The 26,412-nt window shown below is 33.3% G+C and overlaps 1 protein-coding gene across 3 annotated transcripts in view; it reads left to right on the forward strand.

The window, feature by feature from the left end:
- The window catches only part of tmtopsb (teleost multiple tissue opsin b), a 63,071-nt gene that overhangs the window by 9,460 nt on the left and 27,199 nt on the right, over nt 1–26,412 (forward strand). For all 3 annotated transcript variants that reach the window (XR_012399068.1, XR_012399069.1, NM_001312679.1), the window contains 1 exon segment: nt 48–376. Coding sequence is in view for 1 of the 3 variants with exons in the window: in NM_001312679.1 (NP_001299608.1) it covers nt 48–376 (329 nt within the window). In the remaining 2 variants the exon portion in view is untranslated.

Here is a 26,412-nt window from a genome sequence, read left to right on the forward strand (position 1 = left end):
ATAACAGAGCAATATGTTGTCTGTGTATCTCTCTTGTGTTGGTACAGGCGTTGTGTCTCTAATCTCTCTGGCGGTTCTCTCATACGAGCGTTACTGCACCATGATGGGCTCCACACAGGCCGACTCCACCAACTACCGAAAAGTGGTCATAGGCATTGCTTTCTCCTGGATTTATTCCATGGTTTGGACTCTTCCACCACTGTTCGGATGGAGCTGCTACGGTCCGGAGGGTCCCGGCACCACCTGCAGCGTCAACTGGGCTGCGCGGACGCCCAACAACGTGTCTTACATTGTCTGTCTGTTTGTCTTCTGCCTTATTCTCCCTTTTATCGTGATCGTCTACAGCTACGGCAGACTCCTTCAGGCTATCACACAGGTAGGTGTCAAAACCTTTGCTGTCTACTACAGCTGATGAGTTATTGATTCTGGAGAAGATTTATGTTTGATATTACAGACTGTTATGTCTGATTTATTGAAGCTTGGCTTGTTTTTTTTGAGTTATGGGTTTCACATTAGATTTGGCCTGGCTCCCTGGAGTTAACTGGTTAATTGAATAAACTCTGCCTTTCTCCAAAGTGATCGTATGGGTAAATAGAAAGCACTAAATATTAATCTTAAAATGATTTTAATGGTACTACGTTTACTTTAGGGTTTCAGAAATGCTAAATGAGCAAGGAACTTCATTAAAACAAAATTTATTTTTAAAAAATCCATGCACAGTTAGTAGTTTGTGTCACAGTTAAACAGTTTGTGTAATTTAAATTATATATATATTTATAATATATATTTATAATATATATGTATATATATATATATATATATATATATATATATATATATATATATATATATATATATATATATATATATATATATATATATATAATGTGTATTTATATACATTTTATTTATTGTGTATGGCCATACACCCAAAGCACTTCACAATCATAAAAGGGGTCTTTCCACCAGTGTGCAGCATTTCATAACATAATAGTTTTAATAACTAGTTCTAATAACTGATTTATTTTATCTTTGCCTTGATGACAGTAAATAATATTTGACTAGATATTTTTCAAGACACTTCTATACAGCTTAAAGTGATATTTAAAGGCTTAACTAGGTTAATTAGGTTAACTGGTAATTAGGCAAGTTACTGTATAACAATGGTTTGTTCTGTAGACTATCGAAAAAATATAACAAAGGGGCTTGTAATTTTGACCTTAAAATGTTTTTAAAAAAATTTAAAACTGCTTTCATTCTAGCCGAAAAGAAAATTAAAATATATATTTTTAAATAATTCAATTTTAAAAAATATACCATTTGTTATATAAAATATTGTTATTTTGATAATATTAAAATTGTCTATAATTTTGAGCCATACAATGTGTTCTTGACTATTGCCAAAACTATACCCATGTGATTATATAAGGTTTTGTGGCCTAGGATCATGAATGCTGTTCTTTTGGTCTTTGAATTCATTAGATAATTAAAAAAAAAAGTAAAACAGTTTATTTCCCAGAGTTGGGTTGTGGCTGGAAGGGCATCCGCTGCATAAAAACCTGCTGGATAAGTTGGCAGTTCATTCCGCTGTGGTGACCCCGGATTAATAAAGAGACTAAGCCGACAAGAAAATAAATGAATAAAACATCATCCACAAAAATATGAACACTTTTGCATCATTTAAAAGAAAATACACATACAGTAAGTAAATGTAGGACAAAAAAGTCGACGTCAAAAACACCATCAAAGTATCATTTTTCCTATAAAGGTATTATTGTTTTAACAGTGTCTGCTAGGATTTTTTTCAAATACAATTTGTTTATACATATTGCCATGATTGACTTTTACTAAACAAAAAATTAACTATAGTTGAAAATATTAATTTCAAGTTTTTATGCCTGTTTACAGTCTTGGATAATCAGAAACAACATTCATTTTGATTCATTATTATTTTTTGTTTAGTCACATAAAAAAAAGCTTCCACTACATATACATTTCTCAGTATATACATGCAAACTCTGAAATACATGCCAACACACCCACATAATTGATATTACATAATTATAATTCATTTGGCCTTCAGTGCTCACTGCTCAAACGAGGAAAGAAAGAGTGATTGTTTGCTCTAAAAACTGTGCCAAAATGTAACATATTTTACATAAAAATCCTAAGCCCTGCCAACTAAATAGAAACATCCACTTCAGCTCTGACTTATCACATCTGAAAAGTCATGCCTATATTTATTCTTGTTTCACCGCAGACTCTGTCACTTTCCCTTTTTTTGACTGCTGTGGTTTTGACAACAGGTGATTGTCTAGATGTCATGATGATTGCCGTTTACAGCTTTTTCTATTTAAAGCGGCCATCTAGACGACATGTTTAAATTCTAATCAACTGTCAACTGTAATCAACTGTCAGAAAAGGCAGAAAATCATCCTCAGCCCTGATGTGCAGCAACAAATGATATCCACTGACATTTCCAACGAATAGGACTCAGCAGCTCAGTATATACATAAATCACAGTTATTAGGGATAAACAATATATCATCTGCCACATCAATATAGTCTGATAAATGCTTATTTATGTTGCCAGTATTGATAATACCTATATATTAGTCTTTATACAGTTGAAGTCAGAATAATTAGCCCTCCTGTGAATTCTTTATTAAAATATTTTTTCAAATGATGTTTAGCAGAGCAAGCAGTTTTTACAGTATTTTCTATTTGCTTTATTTTGGCTAACATAAAAGCAGTTTTACATTTTAAAAAACACTTTAAGCTCAATATTATTAGCCCCCTTAAGCAATAATTCTTTTCAATTGTCTACAGAACAAACCATCGTTAAACAATGACTTGCTTAATTACCCTAAATTGCGTAATTAACCTAATTAAGCCTTTAAATTGGAGGATACTAGTATCTTGAAAAATAACTATTAAATATTATGTACTGACATGTGATGAAAATCAGGATGAAAGAAATCAGTTATTAGAAATTAGTTATTCAAACTATTTTGTTCAGAAAATGTGTTTAAAAATATATAATAATTAATAATTCAGATCTAATAATGCAATTGGTTAACAATTCAAGAGGGCTAAAAATTCTGACTTCAACTTAATATTAAAACTGACGTGTATTATTTTTTGCCAAAGGAATAAAGGATCAGAATGTTGAGGTGAATTTGGGGGAAAATACCTAGATAATTGCTGTAAGTTTGTTTATTGCAGTTAAAAATTTTAAATAAAATGTGTTTGCCTTGTTTGTCTTTGTGATCAGGCTCAGAAAAAGTACACTGTTTCAAAAAGAAACCGTTTTTACTAATAACTAGGCCCACACAGAATCTGTGCATGCAGAAATCCTCTTTTTACAGATTTTTATTAGATAAAAAAGATTGAATTTATTTATTTAATTGTGTAAATGTGTTTAAATTTTTATTTATTCAGTTTTTAAATTAATTTCTGTAATATTATTGACTAATATGAAAATCTCCATATGGTTTATTTACAATACAGATTGTAAAGTAATATTTCCTGTCTTTTTGTACAGTAGATATATATTATAGGAGAGACTTGCTTTGTTTACCAAATAAGTGGATCTAATTGGATTTGCATGGTAAACATTAAATACAAGTTAAAAAGCTATTATCTTTCATATATTATTTTTTTTTATGTTATGATATTCCCAAGATTTTCCACAGAAATCACAAAAACATGTCCACAGATTATTTTAGGCCCTTCTTATTACCTTCATATTATTAAGATATTGACTGTTTATTAGTACTTATAAAGTACATATTCTGCCTGGTTTCATTCTACATTCCTAATCTTACCTAATATCTAAACCTAACAACTTCCTTATCAACTAATAAGAAGCGAATAAGCAGTTTGAGGCAAAAGTCATAGTTAGGAGTTGCTTAATAGTTTCTATAGTCATTGTTGGTTCATTAATAACAAGAATGAGTGCTGCACAATATTAGAAAAAAAAATGAAATAATATAAAATATGTAATTAAAAAAATATAAATAAATGTATATTTCGGCGATAAATATTGCGATATGTATAGAGTTTCACAATGATGGTTTGAATAGATCTAAAAACTCTAAAGAGTTTAAACGTATTCAAGTACTGAAATTAAATAATCACAATGTCAAAAATGCTTTTCTTACTTTGCTTCATCTCATTTCTAGTCAAATTATCTTAAATTTATGCATCATGGCACATAAAAATATTCTTTAGTTTACATCGTCAGAACAAATAGTAAAAATTAAGAGCTTCTCTTTAAAACAAACTAAATTATCTGCCAAATGAATCTTTTTTTATTTGAAATTTAGATATTTGGACTATAAACTAGGCAAGAATTCTTATTAATTTGGCTGCATAAATCATAAAATTTCATATAAATTATCGAATACAATAAATCTTTGAAACTCCAAATGTCATGATGTTTTGTACCTGTCAGTCACCAACAATTCAGCCTGTGCAGATTGCTGGTATACACACAGATCGCTAACGAACAACAAATCCACTATTTCAAGAACTACAAGTCCAGTCATGCACCACACAGACACCAGTTCTTGATCCCGTTTGTTTACACTCACACAGCTGAAGCTGCTCAAAGACTGATTAGTTGGACTATTTGTACAGCACATAAACACACAGACTTTGCAGAGTCTTGTTATACTGTTTGTGAACATTACAACGTGGTTTTCTTGCCTTGTCTTTGCCATATTTTTGACTCTCGCTTGGTTGACTCGCCTTGTTTGTTTGTTTATATTGCCTGCCACCTGCCTGTACTGACCATCTGCCTGTTTATAAACCACACCTTTGAAATGCCCGTATACATACCATTCCTATTAAACCTGCATTTATATCCGCACTTCCTTTGTTAGCTTCCCAAATTCACATTACAGTAACTTTCTAGAAATGCTCAAAGACCTTAAAAACACATAAAATGTGTTATATGTGTTACTGTATATATAAATAAATGATAAACTTTTACTCTAATATGGTTAAACTTAGCAGTGACTCTAAAAGTTGCATGTATTCTGTAGCTTTTTGTTTACTATAATCCAGACTCAACATTGCATATCTTGCGATCTCTCTATTGCAGATGCGCACATTGATATCGATGCTAAAACTAAATATTTTGCAGCTCTAGCAAGAATTATGCATTAAAATAAAGTCTGATCAAATATCATATCAAGATTTGCACTTTTCTATCCATGCGCAGTGAGGTATTTCTGCATCGCAAAAGAAATCTAGATCACAATTGTTTGATTAAAGATTTAGAGTAAAATATGACAGACTATTTTTGAAGTATTTGCAAGTAAAATTGTATACATGGGTGCAGTTTATTCATGATAAATCTACAAAAGTTCACTGTAGATCAAGCTGTCTGCCTTCATGTGTCAACATTAAGTCAAGAAAAGTGTTCTCAATGCTTTTGTGTGGAAAATATGTCCCTTGACTCATTCACATCACATTGCACCTCACTATTATAACAGAAAACGCAGCAAATTATTAATGCATCCCTGCATTGGAGAGACAATTACCTAGACTAACTTCAGCGTTAATTAGAGTAATATTCACAAATTATTATGAGTTTTCCCAATGACCTTTTTGCACCATTAATTGACAAAAGCACTCAGTAGTCGTCTCATATTAAAAAACACTTAGAATATTTCAGCTCGCGGGCAACTGTGTTTCTCTATGTTTTCCAAAGGAAGCAAGATTAGTTCTTTTTATGTCTACTCACCATGAAATGTCCCATGTTGTCTGATAATCAACAGTCTGCAACAATTGAAAATAATTCTCAATGTTTAGCACATAAACATCGCGCATGCAAATTAAGCACCGTAGTACACTAGTCAAGAGTGCAAATCATCTCAGAATTTGCATGGAGATGGAAAGAAAGTTGTTGTTTTTTATTTGATGTCTCCAGAGTGGCCCAATTTTCTGGAGTAAACAAAACACGAACGCTCTCAAAACTCCCACAATTCCTTCCCGCATCTCACCAAATGGATGAACCAACAGAGGCCACCAACTGCTCACAGCAAATGCACTACCACTACAAAGCACTTAGATTTGCAACTGAATTACTTTCTAAAGCAACAATGAATGGAAAAAAAAACCCTCCTCGCATGCTCCATCTTCTCTGCCTCTTAATCGACTACAATGTATGGAATAGATGTTTCAGCACTTTTAATGCGCTGTGATGTTCAGAAATGTGAACGTTCATGTTTATGTAAATTAGCCCCGTCTAAAATGGGCTATTGATGCTTTCAGTACGGGAAGCTTCACCTTTTTTCGTCTCACTTCATTCAGCTGCAACTCAAAGTCATTGCATTAATACAAGAACTTTCTTCATTGCTGTGTGAAATGTGGTGGTTTGAAGGTCTTCAGTGGTGTAAAGACTACAGAAAAACCATACTCGAGCAAAAGTACCATTAGTTGCCAAAAAATTTAGTCCAAGAAGAACAAAAGTAAATGTATTTTAAAAACCACCTCAAAGGAAACCTAGTAGCCCTTCAGTTTATTTCAGTTCAATTGACTTTATTAGTACCTGTAGGTAGATTTTATTTATTTATTTATTTTTTTTTCCATTTGAATTCAACAGTTACACCAACTAATCAACTCACATCATCACAGACACACGTTTTCACTGAAAAAATAACTCACTGATAAATAAATATTTTTTAATTTATATTTTATAAAGTATTTTATAATTCCTAAAATATTATAATTTATTAAGTAAATTCTAAAATTACTCTTGAATGATCAGTATTATGGTGTGGAAACATCTCCACTTGCAAATTAAACATGCATCTTACATCAGTGTCATTTTCTTTTAAGGGGTTTTTAGGGGTAAGTTAAATGATGTGCCTTTAATGAAGTAAATGGGGCAAAGCAGTGGCGCAGTAGGTAGGGCTGTCACCTCACAGCAAGAAGGTCGCTGGTTCGAGCTTCGGCTCAGCTGGTTTTTATGTGTGGAGTTTGCATGTTCTCCCTGCGTTCGCGTGGGTTTCCTTCGGGTGCTCCGGTTTGGTTGGCGGTTTACCTGTAGAAACACTCTTGATTATTTACAATAGTTTTTCTCAGGAATTGTACTTAAATACGTGTTCAATTACAGTAATTTAAGCATTTGTAACTTGTTACTTTATACTGTACCACTATAGGTTATGGTAAATATGGCTGTGGCTGTGCTTTATGTGTTGCATCACAGGGCTTTATATAGGTCAGGCTTTTACGCTACACATCATTGGTGTGATCTAACCTCAGCGGTGCTCTGCTTCTCTGACAGACACATGCTTGTGTGAGCAGATAACTTTGAGCCTGGGCATGTTGATAGAAGCAGCAACAAAGGGAGGTCTCCTTAAGCCCAAGCGGAAATCATTTCCAATTAATGAGTTTCTATCGCACAAGGGCATAGAAAGGAAAGGGAACCGTTTGAATGGACACCTCACGGGGATTATGACCTTGCACTCTACTTTTTTCTTTCATTAAAGGTTTTAGAAATCACTTAAGCACAATATGTTTGTGATGGGGGTTTCAGTCTTTCAGACTGCTCTGACTCACGCATAATTATTGGCATGTGAGAGACCCCCATATTAAAATGAAAATTGTATATATAAAAGTGTGTATTATAAAAGTATTTAAAATAGTGTTTGAATTATTATTATTAAATGTTTTTTTTTTTTGTTAAGCTACATTTTTACATTATAGGTCTATTTATTTATGTATTTACCGAGTTTTTATTGTGAAAAAAAGAAGTATATTATTAAAGGGTTAAATTGTTATTTGAAAAAAATTGGTTTCAGTTAAATTACATTATTAATTTGGTTTTATTTTTTGGTTAGTTATTAGGTTAGTTAATTTTATATCCTAAAAGACTTTCAGACTTTTAAAATCTAATTTATTTTAAAATGTATATATTATCCAATTTTGTTTTGTTCAATCGAAATTGTTTTTATGTTTTTGCAGTATTCTACCATTTTAGAATTTATTTTTAATATGAACCAATACCTAATAATTCATAACTGTTTAATTTAATATATATTTTTAAAGTTAGTTTCTGATACTTTTTGTAATTTTAAGTTAGTTTTATTTATTATTTAATATATATATATATATATATATATATATATATATATATATATATATATATATATATATATATATATATTTATATATATATATATTTATTTATTTATTTCACATTATTTATAATGTAAAACACTGACTCACTTTCCTATAGCTTAGTCTCTGATTTATCCGGGGTCGCCACAGTGGAATCGACATTAACCTTATACCACAATTTAGAAAAGACAAGGTTTTAAATTCGCTGAAATTTTGTTATACCTTTTCTATGATATATGTAAGTTTTTTGTGTTTTTTGTTTGTTTATTTAATTGTTTGTTTATTTTTTATGACAACAGTATCTCCAGCAGAAAAGATATCCAAAGATGCCATTTTAAATTGTATGGAAATCTGTGTTTTTAAAACAAAGAAGACATCAGAAGTAAATGGTTTATTTGAATTATTTAGCCTGACATGTTTACTGCTCCAAAATATTTGAGAAGATTCTCAAAATAAAATAGTGTTGAAAGGGGAAATATGTTTTTTGCATTTACTAGACATATAGAAAGAATATATTTAAGAGCAGTATTCACAATACCACCATACCGTAATATTTTTATCCAAGCTTATCATACCATTAGAATCTTATACCGACCCATGCCTACTGCCTATTTACTCTGTTTTAGTTTCTGTTAAGTTACTTTGTTACTTTTATATTAAAATAATTGTTCATTCATGTATTTTACAATTTTTTTTTCAGATTCATTTATTCATTTTCTTTTCGGCTTGGTTGCTTTATTATTCTGGGGTCGCCACAGCGGAATGAACTGCCAACTTATCCAGCAAGTTTACACAGCGGATGCCCTTCCAACCCATCACCGGGAAACATCTACATACACTCATACACTATGGACAATTTAGCTTACCCAATTCACATATACCGCATGTTTTGGACTGTGGGGGAAACCGGAGCACCCGGAGGAAACCCACAGGGAGAACATGCAAACTCCACACATAAATGCCAACTGACCCAGCCGAGGCTCGAACCAGCGACCTTCTTGCTTTGAGGCAACAGCAGTACCTACTGAAAAAAAATACCAAAATAAAACAAATTGTTTCCTTTAATTATTCCAATTCTTTCTTAATAATTTTTAATTAATTTTTTTTATTTGGTATGCTTTTTCTCTATTTCCCTGGAGGCATCCCCAGACCCCAGTTTATAAGTCCCTGGTTTAAAATAAAAAAGTTATTTGTTACTTTTTGAAAAAGCAATCGTATATTTAAATTGACTAAAAGTCACAGTAAATGTACTTTATTGACCAGTGCCTGTTCAAACTAGGCACCGGTGAGTAAAAACGAAGCAAATAGCCTCTGCTATAAGGTAAATAGACACTCTAATTTTACCATTGCATATACAGATATTACTTTTACTTTGGCTTTACTCTTTTTGTGAAATGGAGATGTAGATATATATGATATTTTGCAGCAATTTCTTACTTTCCATGGATTCTATTCTACCATTAGTCCCTTTACAGCAAATCCGAGTAAAATGCTTTAGTGCTCAATTTCTCAGGCTTTGCAGTTTCGGAGTCAACTCTCAATTGGAAAAACTTTTTTCAATGAAATTCAGGCATTCTTATTCAGAATTACATCTGGATCATTGCAAACTTAATTTCCTACCTAACGATTCATATGATTCATAGAATGTCCATTATGACAATAATTTGCATAACTGTGTCCTGAATTTGATAAAATCATAGAATCTGATCAAAGGCGTTTTTTTCCTAATCCGCTGCCTTCAATTTATTTGGATGTCACTTAATGCAAAGCAATTATAGGCCAATCGTAGCGTGAGATCAGATAACAAGAGCCTGGTCTCCACTGTATAAGAGTGATTGTAGCTCCTCTCCTCTGGTATTGAACCACGGGCGCTGAGAAGGAATGCTGATAAGCTGTGAATCTTTTAAACAATTAGCACCCTGTGTGTTTACTCGAGATGTTGGATGCAGAGGAGTCCTGAGGGGACAGGTGACAGAAATATTCACCCTCCGCAATGATTAATCTCAAAGGGGCTGATAAAAATGCCACATGATGTTATATTACATGGTAAGCATCTCTTCGATTAAGCTTAAGGCTTTTTTTAAGTGCATGCATCACAAGCGATCAATTGGATAAGGATTTATAGCACGTTTTGGATCAATAAGACCACAAACTACCTCGCAGGCTCTCAATGCTAGATTCTGTACTTTTAAAGAATAGTTCCTTATTGATAATTCCTTAATCCATGGAACCTTTTAATTCCAGAAAAGGGTGTTTCATTTTTGTAGATTCTTAAAAATAAGAAAAACTTTTTTTAAAAGTCAAATTTAAGAATTTGGTGACGCAGTGGTGATAGTGATAGTGCTGTCACCTCCCAGCAAGAAGGTCGCTGGTTCGAGCTTCGGCTGTGTCAGTTGGAGTTTCTGTATGGAGTTTGCATGTTCCCCCTGTGTTTGTGTGGGTTTTCTCTGGGTGCTCCAGTTTTCCCCAAAGTCCAAAGACATGTGGTATAGGTGAATTGGGTAGGCTAAATTGCCCATATAGTGTAAGAGCGTGAATGAGTGTGTGTGTGGATGTTTCAGCTGGAAGGGCATCCGCTGCGTAAAACATGTGCTGGCTAAGTTGGCGGTTCATTCTGCTGTGGCAACCAGATTAATAAAGGGACTAAGCCGAAAAGAAAATGAATGAATGAAGTTTAAGAGTGTTTTTAGAGTAACGTTATTTTGATTATGCTTATAGACATTGTGGTGACTTTAAGTAACCATATTGGATGCCAAATAAAGTGACAGCTGGTATTTTATAGCAGTTTAATATTTTTTGTTATTCAAAGACTATAATTGCTAATTGGAATAGCTGATAGTGATAAGTTTGTCATCAAGATACACTGTAAAATACACTCACCGGCCACTTTATTAGGTACACCTGTCCAACTGCTTGTTGACACAAATTTCTAATCACATGGCAGCAATTCAATGCATTTAGGCATGAAGACATGGTCTAGACGATCTGCTGCAGTTCAAACTGAGCATCAGAATGGGGTAGAAAGGTGATTTAAGTGACTTTAAATGTGGCATGGTTGTTGGTGCCAGGCGGGCTGATCTACTGGGATTCTCACGATCTACTGCTGATCTACTGGGATTCTCACGCACAACCATCTCTAGGGTTTACAGAGAATGGTCTGAGAAAAGAGAAAATATCCAGCGAGTTGCAGTTCTGTAATCGCAAATGCCTTGTTGATGCCAGAGGTCAGAGGAGAATGGCCAGACTGGTTGGAGCAGATAGAAAGACAACAGGAACTCAAATAACCACTCGTTACAACTGAGGTATGCAGAAGAGCATCTCTGAACGCAGAACACGTCCAACCTTGAGGCGGATGGGCTACAGCAGCAGAAGACCACACTGGGTGCCACTCCTGTCAACTAAGAACAGGAAACTGAGGTTAAATTTGCACAGCCTCACCAAAATTAGACAATAGAAGGTTGAAAAAATGTTGCCTGGTCTGATGAGTCTCGATTTCTGCTGAGATATTCGGATGGTCAGAATTTGGCTTCAACAACATGAAAGCATGGCTCTATCCTGACTTTTTTCAATGGTTTAGGCTGGTATATAAATTAATAAACACATTGCCAAAGTAGTTAGTGCAGATTTACAGTCAGATTCTTCCATGTAATTTTCATTTTACAAAAGTAAAAAAACAAACAAAAAAAAATTTAAGTTTGAGCACTGTAATAAAAACTTAAAAATCTTTAAAAAGACTGACAGCAAGGTATCCAGAGATTTTCTTTTAAATTACAAAATTAACCATTTCTCAAAATTACAAGCAAAAACTATAATAAAAATACCTAGGGTACAGTCAAAATTTTATATAGTTTTATATTAATTGTTTTACACTCTGGAATAACTGATCAAATATGTCAAATTATAATTAAAAACAACCAACCTTCAGGTTAATTCATAGAAATGTATTATTAAAATAGTTATTTACAAATATATATTTCTATTTACAGTAATTTGCTTAAGGGACAAATAATGTAAACAAGGCAGTAAGCATGTTTAGAAAGGTTTGTATATTTACTATTTACAGGTTTAATGGTTGTTTATTTTATTTATTTAATCGTTTATTTAATCTATCATTATTTTACAGTAATTTACTTTTAAAGTACAGTTTTTCTAAATGCCATAAATAAAGAACATAGCCTGTTAATTACAGGTTTAATTCTTCTATATTTTATTGTAAAAAGCCTTATGTAATGTAAAATACCAGCAAAATTTAAAGACAGTATCTGTAAATCATTCAATGAAAAAATTATTCTGTAAAAACAGTAGTTACCTTTACAATAGCTTTTTTTAAACAGTTGGCTTTTTAGTCAGAGAAAGTTGGATATGTGTTTCATAACTGAACAGTCATTATAAGGTCATTGGGTTAGATTTGCATCTTCTTTCAGGTTATATTGTTATATGATGTGTCATTTGGCCAACATTTTTGGTAAAGGATAAAGTGCAAAAGCTGATTAAGACAATGAATCACTAGATGGCAAAGACACTTTTCAGCTCCTAAAACATAAAACATTACCCTTTCCTGCTGAGAAAAGTAAATCCTGTATCCATTCTTTATTTACCCAGCAGTTATAAATGATTCAGGTGGAGTTATGAGGTTTGATTGAGAGTTAGCAAAGCTTTCGCTTTGTGGCAGATGTGGGTAATAAGGTTATGCAATGCAAATTTGTTGTAAGCAACAGTTAGGTTAGTTTAATAAGTAGAGACCTTTTTCCCTTTTTTCCATTTCATTTAATTTTCTTTTTTTTCTTCTTTTTTTGTTTGCTGCTGCAATATTGATGAAAGATCAGTTTTTGATTTGTGTGCTGGTGCAGTGAAGAAAAATGGCAATTGGTTTGGAGCTCTGCTTCAATTATGCAACGCCCCCACAAGTCATGTTCAAAATTGCTAGATACCATTCGGTTGCTGGTTGAGAAAGACTATTGCCTTTTGTCACCCCTATATACTATACAGTATAGCAAACAATGCATAACAGTTAAAAATCAGCCTGATTGAAGTTGAAAAGTTTTAAAAATCAGAAACTGGCTTAATGTTATGCGAAAATCATACAGTGTATGATTAGTCTCACCCTTTTGAAAGAGTCAGTTAAAAAAAATAAATAAATAAAAATTATTTATATATATATATATATATATATATATATATATATATATATATATATATATATATATATATATATATATATATATATATATATATATATACTTATATGGCAAAACCAAAACTTTATAATTTCTTATGTAAAATGTTGAGCAAGTCTTGATTTGATCCAAGAGTAATTGATTGGATTGTTGAGGTTTGCTATTGATGGATACCATGTGATTGATAGGCCTTTCCTCCATCAAATCTGTAGACTTTACATTACAGGCAACTGATGCTTTTGAAAGTTCATTCATTCATTTTTCTTCAGCTTAGTCCCATATTCATCGTGGGTCGCCACAGCAGAATGAACCACCAAATATTCTGGCATATGTTTTACGTAGTGGATGCCCTTCCAGCTGCAACCCAGTACTGTGAAACACCCATTCACTCACATTCACACATGCACTCATACACTATGGCCAATTTAGCTTATTCAGTTCACTTGTACTGCATGTCTTTGAACTGTGGGGGAAAACAGAGCACCTGGGGGAAACCCACCTGAACATGGTAAGAACTTGCAAACTCCACACAGAAATGCCAACTGGCTCAGCCGGGACTCAAACCAGCAACATTCGTGCTGTTTGAAGTGAAAAAGCTAACTACTGAACCACCGTGCTGCCCCTTTTGAAAGTTACTTGATTAAATATTATGTAGATTTTGTGTACAATTCAGGGATTTCAAATGAATTCTCTAATAGTCCATGAATAAATAAGCCCTGTTCGTTTGGATTTCATGGTGACTTTAAGAGTGTAGTGTGGCCTCAGTAGACTTACCTTACTGTGACAGCATGAATGTCACCTACAGTAAGCAGACCTACAGGCTTTGTCCCTCCGTCCCCCAGAAAGTGTCACAGTGTTATATAAGTTTGAATGAAGATGTGACAGCTGCACATTCGCAGTGCATAGAGCGCATACGGTTGCCCTCGCAGCTCCTGTCGCTCCACTCAGCCGTCGACTAGGCCGTCCAAAATGTCACCTGGTAGGGGGTCGAGCACATTCCCAAAGTACAGCCTCATTTGCTCGGACACGGCCTGTCTCTTTCTGTAAACTCACACCGCGGGTGGAACGGAGCATGCTGGGGGAATCGTAAGGATAAAAATCCTAGCGGATTTGCCACGCTCGTTTTTGGCCATCCTTCAAAACAGAGCTGTCCGTTCACACAGAACGAGAGAGGGATAAAGTTCACATCTGCAGCACATCACTTTCTAAAAAAAGCTAAACGTGTTGACTTCAAGTACAGTTTTAAAGAAGAAATTTAGCAGATGAATCATTTTGAGTTAATTCAATGGGTTTGGACTGAAGACTGGGGTTTGGGAAACTCAGATTAGTTGGATTCATCAGATTTACTGCTTTCTCTTAGTGCTTGTCTTTAATGGGATAGTTCATTTTTGGGTGAACTCTTTTTTTCTTTAACTTCTAACTCTGTTTTTTTTTTTATTCTTTTGAAGTTGAGAATGATTAGTCTATGATTAACAATGCAATACTTCCTAATTAGTACCTTTTTGTATTAGAACTCTTTGTTCTAGTTCACTCAAAATGTCATCATTTCAAACTTATTTGAGTTTCTTTCTGTTCTTGAACACAATAGAAGATATTTTGAAGAATGTTGGAAAATGGTATGTATTGATTTATTGTTGCAACTACTTGTTGGCAACATTTTTATATTTATGTCTCATTATAATTACGTCTGATTATAATTACGTGCTGAGTCTTTCTATTTTGGCAAATCGTAAAATATTTATTCTATGTACATTGTGTTGCATGTTTCAGTTGACAAATGCACTAGAGCGCTGTCTAAAGTAAAATGCATAGACTGTAAAAGATATAAATATAGTATTCTTGACGTCACCCATAGGCTTCTGAAAAATGCAAATGAAGTACAAGTAGCAGTTGCCAACCATAGTCATTTTGTTTGTGCATCATTGCACCGGGTTAAGGGTTACCAAAAAAGGGCAAAGAGGCGGAGTGTCAGTGAAGGGACAGATGACTGCTAGCATGTTGCTTAGACAGGATTTTCTTTGGAAGAAATGCTTGAAACTTCATTACCTGCAACTCGTTTATGTTCTGACCGCATGTGCTTGGTTGTTTACTACATCAATAGAGTGTTTAGTCTTTTAAAAACACTGTTGTAATACATTGAGACACTAATCAGTGGTATGATGTTTTTCTACAGGATAAAAACGCAGATTACTTTCAAATACTTCAAATATAGTCTGTGTTGGTAGATGCAAGACTATTTATGAAATAGTCATAACACTGTATGACAACGTTTCCGATGACTGTTCTATAGCCCAGTGATCCTCAACCACCAGGCCAGTTTTATTTATTATCTGAGTCTGAACAATCTTTTATTTTGAAAAGTCTTTTATTTTGAAAAATGACCATATTCTATTGTGTACATCTTGGTCACTTGAGCGCCCGAATTTAACTCACAAGCAGCAAAATAAGTAAACAGACATATTTTGAAAGTTTCTTTGCTAAGGGAAAAAGGCCCAGTGAAAAACCCGCGAACTGCCAAAGAATAGATCAATTGTCAACAAATCTCAGGTGCAGACATCCCAAGTCTCCTAGAAGTTCCGGGAGTCTCCCGCATACATATAGAAACTCCTGGATGCACGCAAAAGAATAATAATCGGCCTTTTAGGGGCTGTTCGCATACCACGTCTTCCCATATCGCGTTTGTTATTTGCAATGGAGGTGTGCGGCCTTCCAGATCAGACTCACACAGTTGAATGAATCCCGTAAGTGCACGTGACAAGAATTGACCGAATTGATCAGCTTGTATGGAATATATACATTTCGGTATATATTTTGGAATAAATACAGTACATCTCAGACAAATGCAGAAAACCCAAACACTGCAGTGCTTTGGAATATTTCTCTATAAATAAAACTTGTATCAGAGTGACAGCAATGTTTTTTTCATTGTTTATGACTGCCTAGCAATTAAGTGCACACAGCATGCCATATTATCTGATAATTGTAGGAAATAATTCCAAAAGGCAATTGACTGAGTAAAGCCACATAAAACAAAACAAAAACATGATGTATGTGCCGAGTTTAGCGGCTAATCAGCTGGAATCAGCTGAGGTGACAAGATGGTGACTAGCTGTCACTCAAGTGGCTAAGCCCTTAATTATGCAGACTTAATATAACTTAATAAAAATGAATCAGCTGAGTTATAAAACAATTCACCTCCCTCACAGTTGTCATAAAGGGTCATATTAGATATATACATCAAAACCATCTTTTGTACCAGGCTGTAAACATGTTTTTATCAGCTGTAAAATTGGCCAATTTACCATTGCAGTCAGTGAACATCTGGAGTTCCTGGAGCCAGCCCCCAAAAGGCAAGTTGATGAATTGCAGTTTCAGTTACTTCCATATTGGCTTCACAAGGGAGAGCGGGATGTTGCTGCTTGGTAAAATGTAAGGGAAACGGAAATTATTACCATTTTTTTTTTACATCGTTTTTTTACATCGCTTTTATCTTTGATGTGGAACTTTGCTTCTCTTGATTCAAACCCAAATGCTCTCCATCACAACTTTAACACCATACAAAGTCAGCTACAGAGTATACTGACCATGTTCAAAAACATGGTAATAAAATATCAAATGTATTCAGTTACAATTAATGTGCATTGTTTTGTAGTATTTATTTGCTGTTGTACATACATCTGTAAAACAATTACCCTTTATTTGTCAATAATATGTGCCCATAAATATCCTTGTCTGAAAAGAAGCAGAAGTTGTTGGATTCATACTGCTCCGTAGTATTAACTTGACCAAGTATGTTTTTGCACGTATTGTCAGCCTATGTTAGACTTTTCAGTTGTTCATAATCAGCTGTGTCATATTTTTGGGGGCATATTGTTATTGGTATTCTTGGTTTGTGGGCTATAGGGATTGCTGAAAATATGACAAATATGAAGAAACAGACTTAAAGCATCAATAACAGCTTAATAAAGAAACCACTAGTCACTAGCTCCTACCATAAAATCTTTCTCCCAGCTCATCATCTCCTGTCTTATTTCAGACAGAACAGACAAGATGTCATAAAATTCAAGAAATCTCTGTTTTCGCACGTCCTTATTATAGTCGGTGCTGAAATGCTGCTCTGCACTCCTGAAAGAGAAAGTTCCGAGGCTGCTCTGAAAATGATGCTGCGTTGTCATATTCTGTTGTGTGCTGTTTAGAGCAGTTTTTGTTGTGGTTGGATGAGTGTTGCAGCAGTTCTTAAGGTGGACAGCTGGAACAAGTCTTTCTGGAAAGCAAGCCTTTTGTAAAGCTAAAACGAATGGGTCTTGATGGTTTAAATAGGATGTAATGAAGTGGGTCAATTTGTCCTAGAAACTTAGATCTAGAATACAAGAGTAACATTAGAATCTCATTGTTCTTTTGTCACATTTCTGTTGTTTTCAGAAGCAGAAGTCATCATACATGTAAATATCTCTCACTCACTCACTTTCCACAGCAGAATGAATATTCTGGCAGTTGTTAATATAAATAAACAAATATATTTAAATTAATATAATATGATTCTAAATATATATTTGAATATACAGTGCTCATCATAATCGAGTACACCCCATTTTGAAAATAAATATTTTTATCAATTTCTCAGAGAATATTGGCAATGTATTTTGGCATATTTAAACAAAACAAATTTATTAAACAAATATATTTATTAAAATAATATTTTAGTCACCAAACATATCTAGAAATTGAAAGAATACAATTAAATTCAAGCAAAATATTGCAAAAAAATGTACAACCTACAAAATTTCAACTTTTCAATTTAAAATTTTTTTGCTTCTCTTGATTTTTCCTCTTTTTTAAAAATTTGTATTTAATATTTTTCTATAACATATACATTTAGGTGTACTAGTATTTGGACTGTTATCGTAAGTTATTTTGTTAGATAAGCTCCAGATTTGGCTTCAGTACTGATTAATCTAATGTATATGCACAAATGTATTATTGTATAGCTTCCTAATAAAAATATTAGTTTAAAGGACTCATTTGTGAGGGCTGAGCACTGTAATTTATTAATATTTTTTTATTAATAGCAAAAGCAAAACTTACTTAATAGTGCTTCTATGCCCTTCCAAATGAGGAAAAAGTTTTTAGAGATTGCTTATGAGGACCAGAATAAAAACGTAATGTTTTAAACCTGTCATTTCCTCAACTATTATTTTAAGTGGTAAATTAATTTTTAAAACTGGACTTTAAAACATAATATATAAAATTATAATATTAGAGAACTAATAACTAATGAAAACAGCATATAACAAATAGATTTAAAAAAAATTTTGTAGATTTTTGGTTAAATGTTTAATTTGAAAAAAATCTAATTAAATTAATTACTTGAATCAGATTAATTTTAAAACTGATTAATTTATCTGACTTATCAGGAAAATGTGTCAACAGATTTTTTTTTCTCTACAAATAGACACACTGTATTTTAAGCACAAAATTTCAGTACAAAAGTCAGCACAAATGAAACTAGTTACATGAATCAGATTCATTTTGAACTGATTAATTTGTGAATCATTTGAACAAAGCGATTTACTCAAATGTCAAAACAGCATTGGAGAATTCATTTAAAATTGACTCATGAAATTGATTACTGTATAAAAATCTGATTCATTTTCTACAGACTCAGTCATGTGACTCGTCTGAACAAACCCAGCAAGGACACAACATCACACTTATATTAGGTTAGATTTAGGTCATGACATCAGATGACCAAAATTCAACGTCTAAGGACAATGTATTTTGACGCCCAGTAATTAAATGACATTGATATTTGATATTCGGTGACCAAAATCCAACGTCGAGCCAACATCTTAAACCAACATCAACTTGACATCAAATACTGACATTTATTCGTTAGGTAAGACAACCAAAATCCAACATCTGATAGACAGCATAGTGGTAATGTCCACACAACGTCAAGATATAACATCATTAGATGTTGATATTTGGTTGATTATAGGTTGGTCATTGGTCTCTGACATCAGCCTGATATTGGGCTCTGACGTCTTTACAACATTGTGGTACGACGTCAATCTGACGTCATGTTGACATCTGTTCCCTGCTAGGAACCAACTCACTTATAAATGACAGAATTCAGGGTTTTATGTAAATATTTCACTACAAACAGATTCAAACACAATGAATCAAATTCAATTTGAATAGATTATTTACAGTGCATGAATCATCTGAACAAAACGATTCACTACAACCCAGACAACTACATATAAAAGTAGATATGTGCTGATATTTCTAGCCAGACAAAAACATTTTCATATTTTGCTGCTGATTTATATCCACCGACCTGCTAATTTAATTCCTCAGGACTGATCGCACTCAAGCCTTTGCTCATTGAAATGGTTTGTACAGTTTAAATTAAAAGACCAAAATGTGCCTAGTTAGTAGACTGGCCCTTATTGCAGCCCATAATTAATGGACAGTGAATTTCATTAAAATGTTATGATAAACAGAGAGAGACAATTACACAGAGGAAATGAGTTTAGCGGTGCCAGAAGTGTTTGCATTACTGAACTGGTCTGCAGGTTTATACAGGGACAGAGAATAGAGTGCAGACAAGAATGTGATGAACTCATTTTGCTCGACTGTTTACTTGAAGGCATTGATTTTTATGTATGCTGGGCGAACGACTGTGGCTGTTTAAAGAATAAGAAAAAGAGAGCGAACGGAGAAAAGAGACCTACATTCTCTCTCCTGGGAGCTTTTTAAAGCAGCTGTACTCACTACTGTTCTGCCCACCTGTCAGACTGAAGATTTAATGATCGAGTCCACTGTATTTGTTGAGCTCGAGCGACGACGGATCAGGTTATGCCCTAAATCAATCAAGAAGGGATCGCCAGGGCCTATTTTACTGAAATGGGTTTGTCTAGAAGTTATAGAAGTTTTTTTTTTCTTCTTTTCTGTCACTGTACTCCAGCTATATACTATATACCGTCCGCTTTCTTCTCTCTCTGCCTGCCAGTCTCTTCAAGTCTGGTTTTACCTTTGCTCTGTGCTTCTCACTCACAGTTCCATCTGTCAAACCAACCATCCATCTTCCAGTTGTCAACTGGCTTTTCTGCACTCACTTATATTTTTTACTTGCTTATTCTGTGCGTGCTTGTGCGAGAGAAGGATGATTTATATGTTTGTTTTTGACTGGTGGCTAGTTTAAATTCTTCCTTTTTATGACATTTAAGGTCCCGGTATACTTCAAACAAACAGTCTTCTTCGTTCTTGGCTTAAGGGCAAAAAGAAGTTTGAAAAGAGTGACTGTGGGCTGTTTTCAAACACTTCAACTCCACCATGCTGCAGTAGGTGGGGTTGTAAATGTGTCACGGTGCTCGCATGTACCCCATACAACAATGGCAGCTGAGAGAGGACAGTTTCCTGAACATCTGACAAACATCCTTCTCCACAAAAATCATGACCGCTTTGAGTCATTAAAATCTCTATTTAAGTGATCGGATGGGTGCGGATATATCTGCACCAGCTCTGCTACTAATCTCTCCAGTGTATTCTTTTGGCTAGTGTTGTTGTCTTGGATGTTGTGGACCAAAGGCAGCTCAAAGGTGTTTAGGAGCCAAAACAAACTCGTCCAAAAGTTCATTTTGGTGAACTCAAAAAAGGCCAAGGTTTTGTTAAAAATGGCGTAATTTAAGTTCATGTTTTGATTTCGTTTCACCTATACAGGGACTCTAAAGGGTTAGGTCACCTAAAAATTTATTCTGTTATTAATTACTCACTCTCATTATGTTCCAATCCCCTGGGACAAATTAAAATATTTGAAATGGAATCTAAGAGTTCTCTCATCCTCCATATGTCCTGAGATGGTTAAAGTCCAGAAAAGAAAACAAAACATTTTTAAATGTTAGCATTTCAGTCAATGCTTTTTCACGGCAATTCATAACTTTTTGATTTAGTGGCTAATTCGTATGAATTCACATGATCTTCTTCGTACAATTAAGTATGATTTGCCCATCACCCAGTGTTGGTTGGGTTTAGGGTTGGGGTTTAGTGCCATGCCTCCTTTTAAAAAACTTTAGACATACGTACATTTTCGTATGTCAGAACTTGTTCAAATTCGTACGAATTGACAAAATATCAAATAGTTACTTTCCTCATGAGATCTGGCTGTTGTGACCCCCTTTAAGTCATTAAAATCTGTATGCGAGTGATCATACATGTGCGGACATATCTACATTTCCTATTTTTTAAACCACAAAGACCAATGGCAGCTTAAAGGTGGTTTTCTTTGGTGACCTGTTTCAAACTGCTAAAAAAAACTCGAAAAGAACTTTGTTTTGCCCAAATTTTGTTAAAATGAAGTCATTTCAGTTCCTGTTTTGATTTCATATACTGCAACCCTTAAGGGTTAGTTCACCCAAAACTAAAAATTATGTTATTTGTTACTGACTCTCATGTTGTTCCAACCACCTGGGACATTCCTTCATCTTCTGAACACAAACTAAAATATTTGACATGGATTCCAAGAGCTCCAGAAAAAGTTCAGAAAAGCTACCAAAACATTTTAAACTGAGATTTTAGTGTTTCAACTGTAATCATATGAGAAATAAGAAAATGTAAAAGCAGCAACTTTGTTCATCAATGTCTTCTGCATTAGGTCTCTAAAGTAAATACACTGTACTGCCTGTAAATGCACATCTTGATCTTACATGAAAGTAAACGGTCAAAAAAGATTTTTGCTGCTTGTTCAAAGAACTTATTTGAAATGAGCCGAAACATCACAATTCATAAGGGTTTTTTTTGTGACAACTTAATTGTTTTATTAAGATATAGTTTTATATATATATATATATATATATAATCATTAATATCATATAATATAATCATTTATTAAGATAAAGGGAAAACAAAGTTTTTTTTGATGTACAAAAGTGTTCTGAGCCTTCTGAGCTTCGTATGGTTACAGTTGAACCACTGAAGCTACATGGAATGTTTTGACATTTTGTTCTTGACTTTGAACAACTCACAACCAGGGTCAGAGTTTTGTTTTATGAACAGAGATTATGGGATTGGTACACCATGAGGGCAATTAATTATAAAAATTTTCCTTGAGTAAACCAGTCCTTTGTTGTTTGGAGGAATCAACTTTCCTACTAATATTTCTGTTTGAATTAGAATTACTGCTTATATAGTCTTATATTGAAACCACATAACAAATGCTGGAAAATTCCTAAACATTTGGTTTATACTTCTGTAAATTGTGACTGTTTCTTTGTATTTCCTCTTCTTGATGTATTTATAGAATGTATCTATTGATTTCTATATTTCTTATAGTTATTTATGTCCTATTTATTTCTTTATGGTTGGCTTTGAGCATTCCAATCATTTTTTTTCCTTTTCTTTGCTTTTTATTCATTCATTAATTCATCCATTTTTCTCTTGTATTAATTTGCACATATTTTCTACTTTTCTATTCTATTTTTTGTATTTCTATAACTTAATTAATATTTGCTTTTTTAATTTATTCATTTGTTAATTTACATTTTTTCCCTTTATATATGCATCCAAGCATTTTATTTATTTATTATTGATAAATGTTTACTTTTATCCATTTAATTTATTCACTTTTTCATTTTTGAAATACAACTTGATTGCAGGTTTGTTTGTTTGTTTGTTTGTTTGTTTGTTTGCTTGTTTGCTTGTTTGTTTGTTTGTTTAAAGTGGAGAGCATTTCTTAAAAAGGCTTCTTAATGGGCCTCCTCTGGAGATGCGAAGAGAAATATTTGTAATGGCGTAATGGGATGTCATAAATGTCAGTGTTTTATTTGCAAATAAAATTTCCCATTACAGGCATTACTGATTAACAGGCCCAGAGCGAATCAGGGGATTATTTCTCGTGTTGATTTGTGGGTAAATCTGCAAAATGGATTAAAGTATGGTAAAACATGTTAATCAGAGCTGAGAGTGCTGCACTATTATTGGAAACCGAAAACATAATCAAATTAGCCCAAATATTTAATAACCAAGCATGAACAGAATGCTGGATGTGCAAAACCTTATGAATGAAGGGAGTTCTAGTTTTGTGGAAATCTTCTGTGGGTGAGAAATGTGTGTGGGCCTTTTCAGTTGCCAATTTATCGTTTATTTTATTAAACCATTACATACATTTGATTATAAAACAGATGTGTCTGTTTTGGTAATTGTTGTGCGGAGGCAGTGCTATCATTTCCCAACAATAGCATTCTGAAAAAAATTATTTTATAAACCATCTGCTGTACATATTCATGAAATTCATCTAAGCATTTAGTCTTATTTATCTGATCTGTTCAACTGGCAGCAAGCAAAATGAACATTTTGTGTTTGTGAAAGGGATCTATGATTTTATATAATTGTAATTATTGTGTAATATTGTAATTGTTATGGTGCGCTATAATAATTGTTGCTATAATTGGACAGCTTTTACATATAAAGATGTTCTAACAGGATTTTGATTCTCAAGCCCTTCTTTTGACTGAGATTTGATTCTAATTTATTTAATATTTTGGTTGTAATATCAGTTTTGTGTATTAGAAAAGGCTCTTCCCATGTAAAGATCAAATCAGTAAAGCCTGGAATTAGAGACTTGCATTTAGTAATTTGAATTAATTTGCACATATTTTCTACTTTTATGTTCTATGTTTCTATTTCTGTAGCTTAACTAAATACTAATACTCAGATGGACCATCAAAATAATGTGTTACCAAATATAGTATATTTTCTACCTCTCAAAAGCAATTTTCAAGTTCCTGCTCCCACCTGCAAAAGCTTGCAGGTAAACAAAAGGTTGCCTATATTTTCACCATTTCTTCCCTCTGATCTGTTATTTGTTTCACTTGCTTCCATTTTAAATTTAAATTAAAAAGGAATGTAAAATAAACATATGTTTCATTTTATTTGAGTTCATGCATGGAACAATGCACAAAGACACATAAGAGGAGCTTTTCAGAACAAATTCTTCAGCAGGATATCGCTCCTTCTCAAACTTCAGCCTCCACACTAAAGTTTCTGAAAGCAAAGAAGGTCAAGATCCACCTGGATTTGCCAGCCCAGTCAACAGACATCAACATTATTGAGAAGGAGGAGGTATTGAAGATGAATCCAAAGAATCTTAATGAATTCTAGGAGTCCTGCAAGAAAACTTTTTTTTTTTTTTGCCATTCCAGATGACCTTATTAATAATATGCGTCATTGCAGAGATGTATGGATGCAGTCCTCCAAGCTCATGGGAGTCATGCACAATATTAATTATTTTTCCATTGCACCATGACTGTAGTTCTGTTAAGTGATAAGACTTTTGTCTAAGCAAAACCAGACCTTACTGTCCTAATTAAATAATTAAAAATCAAGGCATGATCATATTTTATTTTGGTAAAATAAGCGTAATCTAGAGGCCTTTGCCTTTCATATAATCCACTTCTAATACCAAATGATCAACTCGAAGTCAAGTTACGTGTTGTTCGTAAAACTTGGATAGGTGACAAGAAATTTGTCAGGTAATGTATGTATTATATATATATATTTTTTTATTATTATTATTGTTATAATATGACTTTTTTATCCAGCACTGGTTGGTAATGCTTAGATTTAGGACATTTTGAAATATTTTTAATTTTTAAATCTATTTAAGAACTGACTCTTTTACAATCATTTACATTTGTATTCACTAAAAAGAACATATAAATTTGTTTGTGAATTATACTGTATATTTTTGTCTGTTTTTATGGTCTTTTTATTTCATTCCGTTCAATACAGACCAAAAACTCCTTTACGTTACTCTAAAGTCTCAGCAGAACAGAAAAAAAAAACTTTTAAGGTCTGCCACCATCTTGCTTAAGTCTTTAGAATTTAACCCTCCACCAGATCAGCAGAATATCAGGTTCACTGGAGAACTGAAAGATTTACCCACATTCCCCAGACTGCTGACAAACATTCTGGGAGGTTTTTAAGGGAGACCAGGATCAGAAAAAAACACACTGGGAACTTTATTTTTTAGATCTTAGCTAGTAGAATCTTCTATGTTCAAACAGCAGCAGAAAGCAATTGTCAGTCGTGTATTTGAGTCATATTTTTGCATTCACACACATTTTGGTAAAACTACATTATATTCTGAGGTTATATCTGTACATTTTAAGGATTTAAGACCACGTTTTCAGATAATTTTTTTTTATTTTATCCTGTTTAATTTTGGGTAAGACTTTACAAAATGACTAGTTGTTTTACTTACTAAAATAAATAAGGCAAAAAAATTAAGTAAAGTGTTTGTTCATCTTCGTTAATGTCAAAGAAAATAGTTGTTCATTGTTAATTATTCATGAACTGTGATTTTATTGTGATAATCATATTAAAATTAGCTAATAAATGGTATTTTTTAAGTTGTTGCTCCAATAACAAATTTGACCTGTATTTTTAAGCTGATATATTTGAATCGCTTCTCATGCTTGCTCCTGCTTGCTCAACACTTTTTATTATTTTCCTGGTAGTTATTTTGGTTAATGTTCAGTGACTTGGTTGCTTGATTGTTTTTTATCTGGCAATAGATTGCATTTATATAAAACAAAGCTAGCCATGGAAAATAATAAGTGATAAATAAAGAACAGAGATCATTTCAAGCTTTTCTAAAGTAAAGGTTAAAATAAAGTCAGTTGTTTGCTTGCAGATGTTCAGTGTCTTTGCCTTTTGTTTTTGTAATCATACAGAAAAATGTGAAACATGAATAATTATATTCATCTGAAAATACATCGGCTATCTGCATTCAAGAGTTATCAGTCAAAAATGAATTACATATCGGTGCATATTAACGTACAACACTTTCCTGCCATATACAAGAACATGATATCTCATGAATTATTTTTAAACAAGACAACAATCTGTATAATCTAAATCTTTTTATATCTCCTTGAATAAATGGCATATCCATTTGTGCCACTTTGTGGACTCATGAGTGTTCTGCTTGGCACAGAAAGGAAATTTGTCTTTAACCCTGGATTTAAGACAACAATTGCATACATACAACAATCCAACAATAACACACTCATCAGGACTACAACATACTGTAAGGTAAAAA

This window comes from Danio rerio, chromosome 24, assembly GCF_049306965.1.
Source record: "Danio rerio strain Tuebingen ecotype United States chromosome 24, GRCz12tu, whole genome shotgun sequence".
In the NCBI taxonomy this organism is placed as follows: domain Eukaryota; kingdom Metazoa; phylum Chordata; class Actinopteri; order Cypriniformes; family Danionidae; genus Danio; species Danio rerio.